Here is a 13666-nt window from a genome sequence, read left to right as displayed (position 1 = left end):
ACCAGGGTCATTTTATGACTCTTTAATAGTCCTAGAATGGTCTACCAAAGTAAAAGCACTTACCACTCTAACAACAAGAGTTCAATCCTACAAACCGATAGGGTGATATAGTGAAAATAGATAACCAACTCCCTCAACACAGGCACTATGGTACCTGCGTGCCCACATAACCTGCATACATATGCAGATAAAACCAAAATAAGAAATTTGAAAAGGCCTAGAAGAACTGACAACTGTAAAATGAGAAATACCTTCTCTAGCCTCTGAGAATTCTTGAATCTACTATTTCTGTATATTCAGGGAAATCTTTTCCTTTGTAAGAGTTGGCATGGTCACGGTGTCTCTTCACAGCAATAATGCCCACACTATGGCACCCTGATTTATGTTTTAAGGGCTTTTCTACAGAAGGAATCTCTTTCTACACTGTTATTATCTTATGAATTGTTTGTGTTTCTTTACTGCAGGAGTACTTTTGACTCTATATTTCACAGAAAGAGACTGTTTTAATCTTTCTTGACCAAGGGTAAGAATCAGAATGAAAAATACTTTTATTTGCACATAAAATTTTTGCTACATTTTCAAATCACAGGCTGCTACTTTGTATAATATTATGTACTGATTTCTATGCAGCTGAATGATATTAATCTGACTGACATTATTTCCTTTCTATCCTTCTAAGTATTCAATATACTTTTGTGCCAAAATTAAATGTTCTCAGATTTTATCACTCATTATCTCCTTGTCAATAATTTATTGAAAAACTCATTAATGGCACACTTGCAATAATGCTCATTAATATGAGAAAACATTTTTGGTTTTATGTTGGCTTTAGAAAAGTATATATATTACCAAGTAAATGAAATCTGGAACTTTTTTCACAGTAATTTACCTTGCATATTTGCTCTCAGAGAACAGTCATTTATGCTAGCCATTGAAGTCACAATGAAACCATTCTTCTACTAGTTCTCTGGCAAATGTTATAATGATGGCCGGAAGGTACTTGAAAGTACCTTTTAAGATCTTTACTTCGCTGGGTGGTAGTGGTGCACGCCTTTAATCCCAGCACTTGGGAGGCAGAGGCAGGCAGATTTGAGTTCGAGGCCAGCCTGGTCTACAGAGTGAGTACCAGGACAGCCAGGGCTATACAGAGAAGCCCTGTCTCAAAAAAACCAACCAACCAACCAACCAACCAACCAACCAAACAAACAAACAAACAAACAAAAAGATCTTCATTTGCCAGGATAGTTTTTTTTTTTGTTTGTTTGTTTGTTTTGTTTTTGGTTTTTGGTTTTTTTTGAGACAGGGTTTCTCTGTGTAGCCCTGGCTGTCCTGGAACTCACTCTGTAGACCAGGCTGGCCTGGAACTCAGAAATCCACCTGCCTCTGCCTCCCAAGTGCTGGGATTAAAGGCGTGTGCCACCACCACCTGGCGCCAGGGTAGTTTCAAATCTCCCTATATTTTAAAAAATCTTAGCAATGAAAATTAACAGTTTATTATCTCCTCCTCGACTAGGACTTCCTACAACAACAGATATTTCCTTATATTTAGACTATCTAGTCTCATGATCTGAAAGATGGTTTCTCTTAGAAAATTCAAATGGCCTCTGTATGTTTTCCTTTCCTGCTGGCTTTCCCTCATGGCCTTCAGAAGGTTTGTTTACAATAAGCTATGCTCTACTTCTACTAAAAAAAGTCATCCAGTCATCTGATAAACAAAGAATATAATTTTAAATTCTCCCTCTCTTTCTCCCAGTGTAAAACCAGGATACAGGGTATCATATTGATTAGGATGTACCCCTTTAACTTACTCTAGACTACATGCTACAGTGATTTTCAGGCAGTGCCTTTCCCTGGATGACTACATTTTGCAAAGCAGAAATTTGCTCCATTTTGAGAGCAAATGCAGAATGAATCTGCATCTCAACTATGTACACAGATATCACCATTTGTCCCACACAACAATGAGAAATAGAAATATAAAACCTTATACTGACAAGTAAAATGGTACTACCTACAAACACATCAAAAGGAGACTGGGATCAGATGGATACATACAGAAAAACCAGGCCCATGAACTTATCTAACACTACATTAATGAAAGGGGCAACAACTTCATCTGGACTCCATAAAAAAAGACAACTCAAATTATGATAATGATGATGACCTAACTGAGCAGCTTCTTACTTCCTGATGAATAAGTTAAGGTGCCGAAAGGAACTCAACAAGTCTCTCAAGGACTTCTGCTCAGCTTGATTCCTCCAATAACTGAGAGGAGCCTACAAAGTCTTAGTCTTTGTCTAGACCTAACCACCTGGAACTGGTCTCTTAACTCAATTCTGCAGCTACACAAACACTGCAACTCTACAACTTGGCCCTATAGCCTAGCTCTGAAGGCTTTCCAGTGGTTCTTCAACTGGGTTCCTCCTCAGTTAACTTATCTAATTACTTACAGTGACTTTCTTTCCATCTGAGTTAGGTCTCTGCCTTTACCTTTAGTAAGGCACCTTTGAGTACAGAGGCTTTCTGCACCTCTGTAGCTATTCTGTAATCTAAATACATAAATATATATACAGACATATATGCTGTGATCTGAGATTCGTGATCTGAGAAAATATTAGCAATTGAGACTGTAATAAAGCTTGTGATTGCCAATGGCCAGAGCTGGAGCAATGTCCACGAATGCAGTTGTGTGAGAACAGTTCTGAGTGCTTGTGAGAAAATTCCAAGAAAACAAGAAGTCTTATGACCTCAGTTTCTTTAATACACAGAAATGTTCTTGAAGTGTATTTTCATGCTCCTCACAGGTGTAGCAGATAGGAGTGAGCTTACTCCAGATTATTCAGTATTGCTTGCTAATGTTGTTCAATTAAATATTTAAACTATCCTTTATGTGCCTCCATGGAAAAATATGTTTTTGCTACCTGTGTGTGGCTTGTCCTTGTGATTTTATATATTAACGTGAACTCATGAAAACTTTGCCCAGGTGACCGCTCTTAACCCTCAGAGTATAAACTGTCTGATGCTCTGAAGAAAGCTGACTATTGCATGAGACTCTAGTCCACCTCATTTGTTAGCACCGTTCTCCAGGTCCCACTATCTCCAAGCAGTGACAGCCAGCTATCAATGAAATGAGATGATTTAGAAGTAATATGGCTTGCGAATTTAAGTGATGACATCCCAAAAAGTAAAATATGTCTCTATTTGTTTCTGATATATTGGGTTCATGACAGCATGATAAATTATTTATCTTAAGATCTCCTATATGATTTGAATAATCAGTGAGCAATTTCTCAGTATCTGAATATTCTATGATACCACTGAAGTAAGTAAATATTTCTCTCCACCTACTCCCATTTCTATGTTGAAATCTGAGTTGCCAGTATCTTAGAATGTGACTGTACAGGGCAATTAAGTAACTATGAAGTCATCAGGTGGAGCCTAATCTGTTGTCATCATAGGATGCTATCTGGAAAAACAAGTGCAGGAATGATGCTACAAGGAGAAGCACTTATATGCCAGCGACAGTCCTGAAACAGGACTTTAACTCAACCCCCTTGGGAGAAGTCAATACTGCCAACATTGCTTTCACAACTGTGAGAAAATAAAACTTACTTAAGCCATTCTGGCTTAATACTTTTGCATAGTTAACACATACACACAAACACTACAAAACTGTAACAGATAATATCAAGTACCTAAAAAACTTCATGGTAAATATTATAAGACAATGTAAGAATGAATGATGATGACATTCCTTTAAACTGAGTTTCTTGCCAGGTGGTGGTGGCGCATGCCTTTAATCCCAGCACTTGGGAGGCAGAGGAAGGCAGATTTCTGAGTTCGAGGCCACCCTGGTCTAAAGAGTGAGTTCCAGGGACAGCCAGGGCTACACAGAGAGAAACCCTGTCTTGAAAAAACAAACAAACAAACAATCCCCCCCGAGTTTCTCTTTATTCTTCATGCTTGATCCAGAGGTTCATCACTGACTCTCAGATTACTAGAATGATTTACTTCAGGTTTTCCCCCTATCTTTAGTCTTACCATTCTAATTAACCTTACAATCACCTGCAAGTAATTATTTTTAAAAGATTAATCTCACCTTGTATACTTGTTTAAAAAGTGACTTTTCAAAATTATGAAAAGTCCCTTACAGGGAACTGATTTTTAGATTAAATTCCAATATTTCTCAGGTTTAATATTCTCCACTTAATCATCTACCAGCACCAATTAGGGATTTTCAACCTTTTGTTTTTAAAGCTGAATTATATATGAAACTGATGGAAACAAGAGGTTGCTCATGCTAAGAGTGACCTTTTGTCTCCTTAGGAATAAGATCTTCTAGGCACTTGATAGAACTATTCAGAGATGTGGTCTGTGTGCATGCACCTATGTGTGTGTGCTGTTTTCTACTGTTGTCTTGAGAAGAGTGTCCACTGTCTCACAGATTTCCACTCTTAAAGATTTATGGTAATGGATAAATTTAGTACATTATTCATTTTACATAGGAACAGATTAAACAGCCTTAAAGTTGTTGTTATTGCCACCCCTCTTGCCTCATTTTTTCAGGCATAGAAATTGAACCTAGTTCCTTGCTCATGCTGAACAATACTCTATTACTGAGCCTGTATGCTTGAGGAGGTCAGAGGTCAATGTCATATCGTCTTCATTCACTCTCTGTAGTATCTTTTGAGACAGGCCCCCTCAGTGAGCTTTAAAATATAAAGATAGTCTGGGGCTATAGATAATGGACAAAATTTCTGCTTCTGGTTAGGTGAATAACAGGGACTGAATTTATTCTTTACCATAAATTATAAAAAGTGGGCAGACAATAGACAAGACAATGGACACTGGTTATTAGATAACAGCAAAAAAGAGTGATCCCCAAGGGCTGGAAACAAATGATATGAGCTCTATGACTTCTCCAGTTGCCTGTGCATCTCAGACTCCTGAGATGAGATGTAGCTGAGACAACACACAATGGTTTGCACAGGGAGATAAATAGCAAGGACAGGACTACATGGAAACCACCAGAAATCAGAAGGTGTTGTGAGTACTTAGCAGAGAAATGGTAGTACTGATAACAGGGGAAATCCTTCTGAGGAGATTCCAGGAACCGTAAGGAAACTTACTTATTCTTACAGTGCACAATGAAAAACCTCACAGGGAGCTAGCTAGAAAATTCAGAAAAGTCTTGCCTCAGTAGTGGAGCAAAAAGGAAATACACTATTAGAAAGTTTTGGATATTATACATGAAATGGTATTATAGTATGACTTTATAGGCAGACTTATGGTAAGTTATGTATGTAAACCATAAGGCCTAAAGTAGCCATTAAAGTAACAGAGTTATAGCTAAAAGACAAAGGAGAAAAAATAGAATTATAAAATGTTAGTACATTTTATATTATTTATTCTATTACTTTATATTACATATATATATTCTATGTGAATATGTATATTCCATTAAATATAATTATTGAAGTAATATAATTGGAATATTAATAAATACTAAAAAAAAGCTAATTGATGATTACATATTTTTCCTTTAAAGTAAGAATCTATTAAGTTATTTTTTAAAAAATATGTAACTTCTTTCTTTTTTTACTTTATTTTTTCTATGAGAAAAAAGGCATACAGAGGAAGGGGAAGGAAGAGATAGCAAAAGAGCTAAATTAAAGAGAGAAATGAAAGAGAAACAAGAGAAAAAAAGTAGGAGAAATTAATCACATGACTGATTTAGCATCTGGAGGATCTTCTAACAGACATAGAGCTCATATCATATCAAGGGGTAAATTATTTAGAAATAATGTGAGGTACTCAGTATTATCAATATATTACTTGTAACAACAAAGTACCATTTAAATGGCATCTGGTATGGGTAATCAGAAATGAATTAGTAAGTTACTAAAGTACTCAAGTCACATGAACACTGAAATCCGTTATACTAGTACTTTCTGACAAAAGTGACTATAACTAACTTTATTACTTAAAGACATTACCCATTAAGATTTAGAGGCTTTAAATCTACTCATTCTCCAAGTAAAAAATAGTGGTAATAGCTTAATTAACCTTTATCCCTTTGAAGTTCATCCTTGGAGACAGCATCAGCACAGACATCAAAGAATTTCTGAAGAGTATCAACCTGCCTACACAGGATGTCTCTAAAGGTTTCCATTTCAGCCAATTTCTCACGTAAACTGTGGCCTTTCTGCAAAACACAAAGGAAAGAGTGTGCCAGTGAAGTAAAACAAATCTGAGCTGTTGGTCACCTTTTAGGCTGACACCCTATCATGGAAGGAGTCAGGTAATTAGAGCTATGAAGTTCAAGGTACTATTCCTAGGAACAGGCTTGAAGAGGGCTTTGAAACTGACAAACCCATAGATAATAGGAAGCAATACTGCCTGATAATCTGCTAAAACACTGTGAAGAGACATAGAAAGACTTTGAAATGGACAAAATTCATTATTACTGAATGTAATTTAGTACTATTGATGAGTGTTGTCAAGGAAACCCTGAGGACCATCTAAGTTTTTCCTTATTACTGTATGAATTATTTGGCAAGCCTTTTAATAGAAAGTCAGATAGTGTTAGGTGTCTTCTGTCTCTAGAGATGCAAGTGGACTCTGATATGTGCTGAAGCATTGATTACTTTTGCAGTGCAGTGACTAACCCCAGGAAGTCTGCAAGCTAGCCAAGTGCTCGCCACTGAGCCACATTCCTCAAGGCATTGATTATTAATCTGTGGATGCTGGTCAGTTTTACATCAGCAAATCATTTTTATATTCTCCAGATTTTCCTTTGAACCAAGCTGTAAAGTCATCTTATGTCATTAATGAATGAAGGTAATGAAATCTAATAAGTTAATTTCACGTTTGTGTGCACCATGCACACAAACTTTGCAAACTTATTTTATAACAACTTCAAATAAATTACATTGTGGAAAAGTTCTTTTTAAACAAAATCTTAAAAAAAACCTATCAAGGACTGGTCAGATGATAAAAATGCTTACTGCCAAGCCTGACAACTGGAGGATAACTCCTGGGACCCAAATGGTGAAAGGAGAAGACTGACTGCTACTAACTGTCCTCTGCATATGCATGTATATGCACACGCCCCAAGTACGTACACACACACACACACACACACACACACACACACACACACACACACACATTCAAGTAAAAATAAAAAAACCTCAGTTGTACTCACAATGTCCAACACTATACTCACATGACATTTCCTTAAAGCATTATAATCACAAACCTTGAAAGAAGATGTGGATGTAGCAGAATAGCCACTTGCTCCAGACACCAGTGACACCATTGAGCCATGTCTACGCAAGCTGGACTCAGATCCATATCCCGATTCAGTCTAAAAAGTCAAAGTAAAGTCTACATTAAAATATTACATAGAAATATTTTATTATAACAGTAATTACCAATTTGGATTTATATAATGGATTTATATAAGAACTAGCCAACCCATTGATGCAAAAATTGCCTTTCAAGTCTCGATGACATTTTAATTTAGAATGCTACACGCTGCACTAACAGGTTAAACAAGTTATTTAACAGTAAGATCTAGTGGTCAAATACACAAGGAAAGAGAATGGTGGTGAGCAGAAACTGGGGAAGAGTTTCAGTGAAGAGGAACATGTCAGAGTTGTAGGAGAAATAGTGTGAATGTACTTTTGTTCTTTACAGGAAAGGCGGTGATTTCCCTCTGCAGTCCTTGAAGCTTAAATATAATGTGACAGTGAAACTTTTCCTATTATCCCAGTTTACCTGTATTTTCTTCTTAAAAAGATTTTATATTATTTTTAAGTGTATGTGTGTGTGTGTATGTGTGTTTGAGTGTGCGTATGTGTGTGTGTGTGTACAAAGACCAGAGGCTCCCAATCTCCTGGAGTTGTGGTGTGTCCTGCTTATGGGTGCTGGAAAATGAACTCAGGTCCTCTGGAAGGGCAGAATGTGCTCTTACTTGATGAGCTATCTCTTGAAGGCCTTGTCTCTCTGTATTTGAACAATTCTTATTATAATTACAGATTTAGCATAAAATTTTAATAGCTTATATTTAAAAATTGCTACTTGACTTAGATCTTACTGAAAGTAGACTGTGAATGTTCACTTTCCTAGTTACCTTCACAGCTCAAGACACAAAGAAGAGTTCAACTTTGCTAGTCTACTATGTCATAGAAGGTAATTTGGTCTCTTGGGGGTTTGTGCATAGACCCAGGATTGTCATAACAAATTTGTTTTATTTTAACAAGCTGGATACCTTTTATAACATCCATTCTACATTCTGTTTTCAACCAAATGGTAGTAATATCATCAAAGAAATCATCTATGGAAAAATTTCCAAGTCCCTGAAACCAAAGATTTTGCATTGGATCGCAATGAATTGCGTCTGCAGAGTTGGCTCAGTGGTTAAGAGCACTTGTTTCTTATGTAGAGGATCCTGGGTTCGATTCTCAGCACCCACATGGTACCTTAGAACCCTTTATAACTTCAATCTTATGGGATCCAATACTCTCTTCTGATCTCCAATGGTCACTAGGCATGCATATGGTGCACATAATTATATGCAGGTAAATACCCATAAAATAGGATAAATAAACCTAATAATAAAATAAATTACAGCAAACATTTTTGTTGGAGAAGCCCAGGATTCTGTATTGTATCATTTGATATGCATTATACCTATTATGGTTTTAAACAAGTACTTGTATTTAATAAGTGTACTTTATTTGAACAGAGGAAAATCATATCGACTTTTCAAACATTGACACTAAAAGCAAAGAAACAAAAGCTAGATTATGTATCCTAATCACTCAATTTCTTTTCCTTCCCTTTCCTTCCCTATCTCTTCTACCTTCTCTATCCCTCCTCTTCATTGAGACAGGGTCTTGCTATAAAACAACAACACAAACACACACATACACACACAGAGCAAAACTATGATGAGAGGAAATACCAGGTTACAGAGTGTAACATATATAACAGTATACATAAGCGATGACTATAAAAAGGTACAGGAAAATTTTAAGTGCGTCTATCAAATAAACTAAAATAAACTGCAAATAAACTAAAATAAGTAAAATTTGAGAATATAAATAAGCCAGTAAATCCATTTCAATATCACAGGATCACACCAAAAGGGACCTGTAATTATAGCAATCATGTAGCTGACAAAGTAAGGCTTTTTATCTTTTAACGATATCCACCGGAAATCCTACAGGTAGGTGCTCTACTTGTCCTTAAAACAGTTTGAATTTCTGTTTTCATAAGAATGCTAACTTGTAAATTTAGTATTTCTACATTTTAATAGAATGGGTTTGGTAACTGCCAAAGACTGTAATTAGAAATAAGATCTCTGTTAACAGACAACAAAAATCTAAAGACTTTCAGAAATTAAGTATCTCAGATATCTATGAAAGTCATTTCTAAGCAGAAATTAAATAAAACAGCTTTCTATAATTTACAGTCCAATTTTAAAGATACAAATTATAGACATTTTAAAAATATTCAAACTTCAACAACTTGGCCTCGGAATACGAATGTACCCACTGTTCTCATTTACTTGCTCACACCCAGAAGTCTCCTACAGAACAAGTCAATGTCAGTGATGCTTTTGAAGGCCTGGTAACAAATCAAACAAGGAAAGGTTTTACTAAAGGTTTCTCACACTACAGCTTTTATAGCCCCGCTTTCTCCGAAAAGTTCCAGTATCTTAAAACAGGCAATATACCTTATTACAAGGACATGAAAAACAGACTCTATTACAACACTGGTGCAATATATGTCAAATCATGAGTAATAGATGAATGTTCATTATGATTAGAGTATCTGTTTTAACTCTAATAACTTCCCTTAAATACATTACATGATACATTATGAAAATAAGTCTAGTAAACAAACAAATCCTAATTTTATTGTTACTCAATGTAAATAATGAAGATTTGTTGTTCTAGATCTGCTAAGTGCAATCGTTTTAACAAAAATGAGAGCTGCAGAATAAAATACCAAGAGCAGTCACATGTTAAAGGATTAGCTGGACAGCCACTTTAATACACAAGCATAGAGTTCTAAATTAATTTTGTATTTCTTTCAAATCAAATCTATCAAAGATGAAAAGAAAAGAAAAACTTTGTTAGATAAGTAAGAATTCTACATGAACAGTAATTTTGAGTACAACAATTAAAGCAACATTAATTTGAATTTGAAATACCTTTTTTTTTTTTTTTTAGAGGGTAGAAGAGGTAGGTAGAAATGAGGAGAAATTATAGTCATATACTCATATAGAAATTAGAGTGTTATGTTTATTGGTGCTGTTTTGAGGCTAATCCTTGAATACTGGTTTTTTAATCTCACTAATTCTCCCACATGAAAGAAGCTGAACTCAATCTTTAATCAACTATGCATGGGTATTCTGAAAATCCCAAATTCTACCCAGACTACTCACCTGAAATACAAATAATTACCAAAGGGATGCCTTTCCTTTTGACAATATTTGCTTTAGGATACCTCCCAACCCTTTCAGGGGAGGTTGCAAGGCAGAGGGTGGATATGGAGGGACTGGGAGATGAGAGCGATTGGGGCACGTGATGTGAAATTGACAAAGACTCAATAAAAAGAAAAAAAAAAGAGTTTCCCTCTCATTGGGGATATGGAACCTGAAGAGGCCATCTCCTGCAGCCTTGCAGGAACCCCAGTAGAGCAACAGAGACACCGAACCACCCACAAAACTTTCAATCCAAAATTTATCCTGTCTACAGGAAATGTAGGCATGAGGGATGGAGCAGAGACTGAAGGTATGGCTAACCAATAACCGGCCCAACTTGAGACCCATCCCATAGGCTAGCACCAATCCCTAACACTAATAATGATACTCCGTTATTCTTGCAGATAGGAGCCTAGCATGGCTGTTCTTAGAGAGGCTCCACGAAGCAGCTGACTCAGACAGATGCAGAGAGCCACAGTCAAACAATGGATGAAGCTTGGGAACTCTTATGAAATAGGGGAAGGATGGCTGGCCAAAGGGGACAGAATTCCACGGGAAGACCAATAGAGTCAACTAACCTGGATCCTTGGGGCACTCAGAGTCTGAATCACCAATCAAAGAGCATACATGGGCTGGACCTAGCAGATGTGCCACTAGGTCTTCACGTGGTCTTGAACAACTAGAGCAGGAGCTATCCCTAAAGCTGTTCCTGTCTGTGGGATATGTTCTTCTAGCTAGGCTGCCTTGTCTGGCCTCAGTTGGAAAGGAAGTGCCTAGCTTTGTAGAGACTTGATGTATCAGGATAGGGGGATACTTATGGGGTTCCACCTGCTCAGAGGAGAAAGGAAAAGGGGTGAGGAGGATTGTTGGAAAGGGTGCCCAGGAGGCAGGCAGTGAGTGGGATATGAAGTGAATTAGTTAAAAAAAAAAAAAAAAAAAAAAAAAAAAAAAAAGTCTCCCTTCAGTGTCCTGCAACAAAAACCTCCTCTTTCTCAACTTTGCCAGAGTTTGAAAGGAGTATTCCTGAACATGCTTTAAACAGATATAAAATGACATCTGGCTAAGGGTACAAGTTACAAATATCATAAACAAGACATAGTTTCTCTCTAAATATCATAGTAATGAGATTATGCCTATATTCTATTAAAACATTCATTCCTTACAAAAAGAAAACAGAAAAACAATGACAATAACAGAAAACCAAAACCTCCAAACAATAACAAAAAAATGAATAAATAAAAATAAAAAAATAAAAACTGCTCTTCTGTCTGTCCAGTAGAGGGAGTCATTAGCATACCACTCAAACTATGCTTGGCAAGCCGGCAGGGGTTACTATTGGTCAAAGAACTGTAGTAACCTTTAGACTAATTCCTTTATCCTATGTACTTGGGATTTTTAGACTTCAGAATATTACAATTAAATCATACAGTTCAAAGCTATGAACTTAATAAAATAGTAGAACTGCCTACAAACTTACTTATCTTAAAGTTACTAGGCAAATTTGATAGTTTAACTATATGGAAGATAAATTTAACTATCCTTTTACATCATTAACCATTAAGCCCTAAAAGTGGCATATAAATATACTAAATATTGGATTTAAAAATTTAAATCATTTTCTTTAAAAATTAATTTTTCCTACTAATGATCACTAGCAAGCAACACAGCAAAGAAACAGGCAAAAATTAATTTCCATATGGTATCAAAAATTACCTAGTCATGATTTAAATTAAGGGAAAAGAGAAAATACAAAAATATTAACATCAAAATATAGGACTCTTTCTGAAATGGAAATTCTAAAAAGCCCAAGCAGCTGACCTGCAACATCAGTCACTCTAGGACCTATGTTACATGAAAGCAATCCTTATGGGATGCAAGATGCTAACTCTAACTCCAGGGACAAGATACCTTATTCTGACACCACACTAGTATGTCATACCCCACCCTCACATAATTAAAAAACTCTAAAAAATCTTTTTAAATAGTATGTCTTAACACATTTATTCTAGAAAGCACCACTGAAAAATCATACTAAAAGCAAAAGTAAAGGCAAAGAGGTAGGGTTACTATGTACTAGCACAATGGGGGTTGTTTACGGTTCCTTTGTTATCCTCATTGTATAGATGATTTTATGCACTGTGTTCAGAGTCACAATACTAGTTAGAAAAGGATCTGGGATTCAATTCCAGATTCATGTGCCTATCCCTACCATGTCCTCCAGGTATCCTGGTGATATATACTCCAGACTCTTAGACAAAGGCAGGTATTAAAGTCCTGGCAGACTGTCAAAGGACCAGCTGAAGAGCTGAAGTGCAACTGGGCAGGAAAAAGATAGGAAATGAAAGGTTGGGGCAATGAGGTAAATGCAAAGAGGAAAGGGAGAGACAAGAGCAGGTAAAATACTTTAACAACAAAGAAAAGCTCCTGCAGGAACTGAGCCTCAGACTCTAAGCTAAGTGCTATAATACCCTGGATTCTGATTGATACCCAGGCCTGCACAGAGTTCAGAGTCCCAATATGCAAGGCCTACAAGAGGTAACTAATCAAGAGGGTCTCTTGCTGCTGCTGCTTCATACTACTGTCACAAATTGCTACTGTCAAGACAATGATAGAAATGAAAGCTCTTAAAGACCAGTATTTTTTGTCTACCCTGAGTATCTGGTCCATCCATAATCTCTACACAGGTAGAATAGAAGAATCTTCATCCAGTGGACTGGGAACAATTTAGATTGATGACACAGGTTTCTAACCACTTTGATTTTGTCCTCCTACAATTTCTCCACTGTGTACTACTTAGGCTGAAGAATATCAGTCTATTTCTTTTATTTCTTGTTAAATAGTGTTGATCTCAGCATTTCCTATCTGACCTTCCCCACAGTACTTACAGGGTCTTGTTAGCCTTAGATACAATTGCATAGAATGTTAAATAGTGTTGATCTCAGTATTTCTATCTGATCTTAAGCACAGTACTTACAGGGCTTTGTTAACAACAGATACACAATTACATAGAGTGTATCACAGTGTTTCTTATCTTATCTTTAGCACAGTACTTAAATAGGGTCTATGCAGATATACAATCGCATAGAATGTTAACCTCTTCATTTACTACCTATTCTTAAATATTTTATATCAGTAATACAATAAAAGAAGTCTTTTGTTCTAGCATGT

At 36.3% G+C, this 13666-nt stretch overlaps 1 protein-coding gene across 3 annotated transcripts in view; it reads right to left on the bottom strand.

Annotated features, from left to right (window-relative positions):
* The window catches only part of Cert1 (ceramide transporter 1), a 103380-nt gene that overhangs the window by 33710 nt on the left and 56004 nt on the right, over positions 1 to 13666 (bottom strand). For 2 of the 3 annotated variants that reach the window (XM_031360338.1, XM_031360339.1), the window contains exons 4-5: positions 7262 to 7369; positions 6067 to 6205 (exon numbers count right to left, since the gene is read on the bottom strand). In XM_031360338.1, the coding sequence (XP_031216198.1) occupies positions 6067 to 6205; positions 7262 to 7369 (247 nt within the window). Of the gene's footprint in view, positions 1 to 6066; positions 6206 to 7261; positions 7370 to 9564; positions 9637 to 13666 lie in introns of all 3 variants that reach the window. The other variant, XM_031360340.1, reaches the window with a different exon arrangement.

Source organism: Mastomys coucha, unplaced genomic scaffold (genome assembly GCF_008632895.1).
Source record: "Mastomys coucha isolate ucsf_1 unplaced genomic scaffold, UCSF_Mcou_1 pScaffold8, whole genome shotgun sequence".
NCBI lineage: Eukaryota > Metazoa > Chordata > Mammalia > Rodentia > Muridae > Mastomys > Mastomys coucha.
The sequence above is the reverse complement of the archived record's forward strand: the minus strand, read 5'-3'. Positions and strand labels throughout refer to the sequence as shown.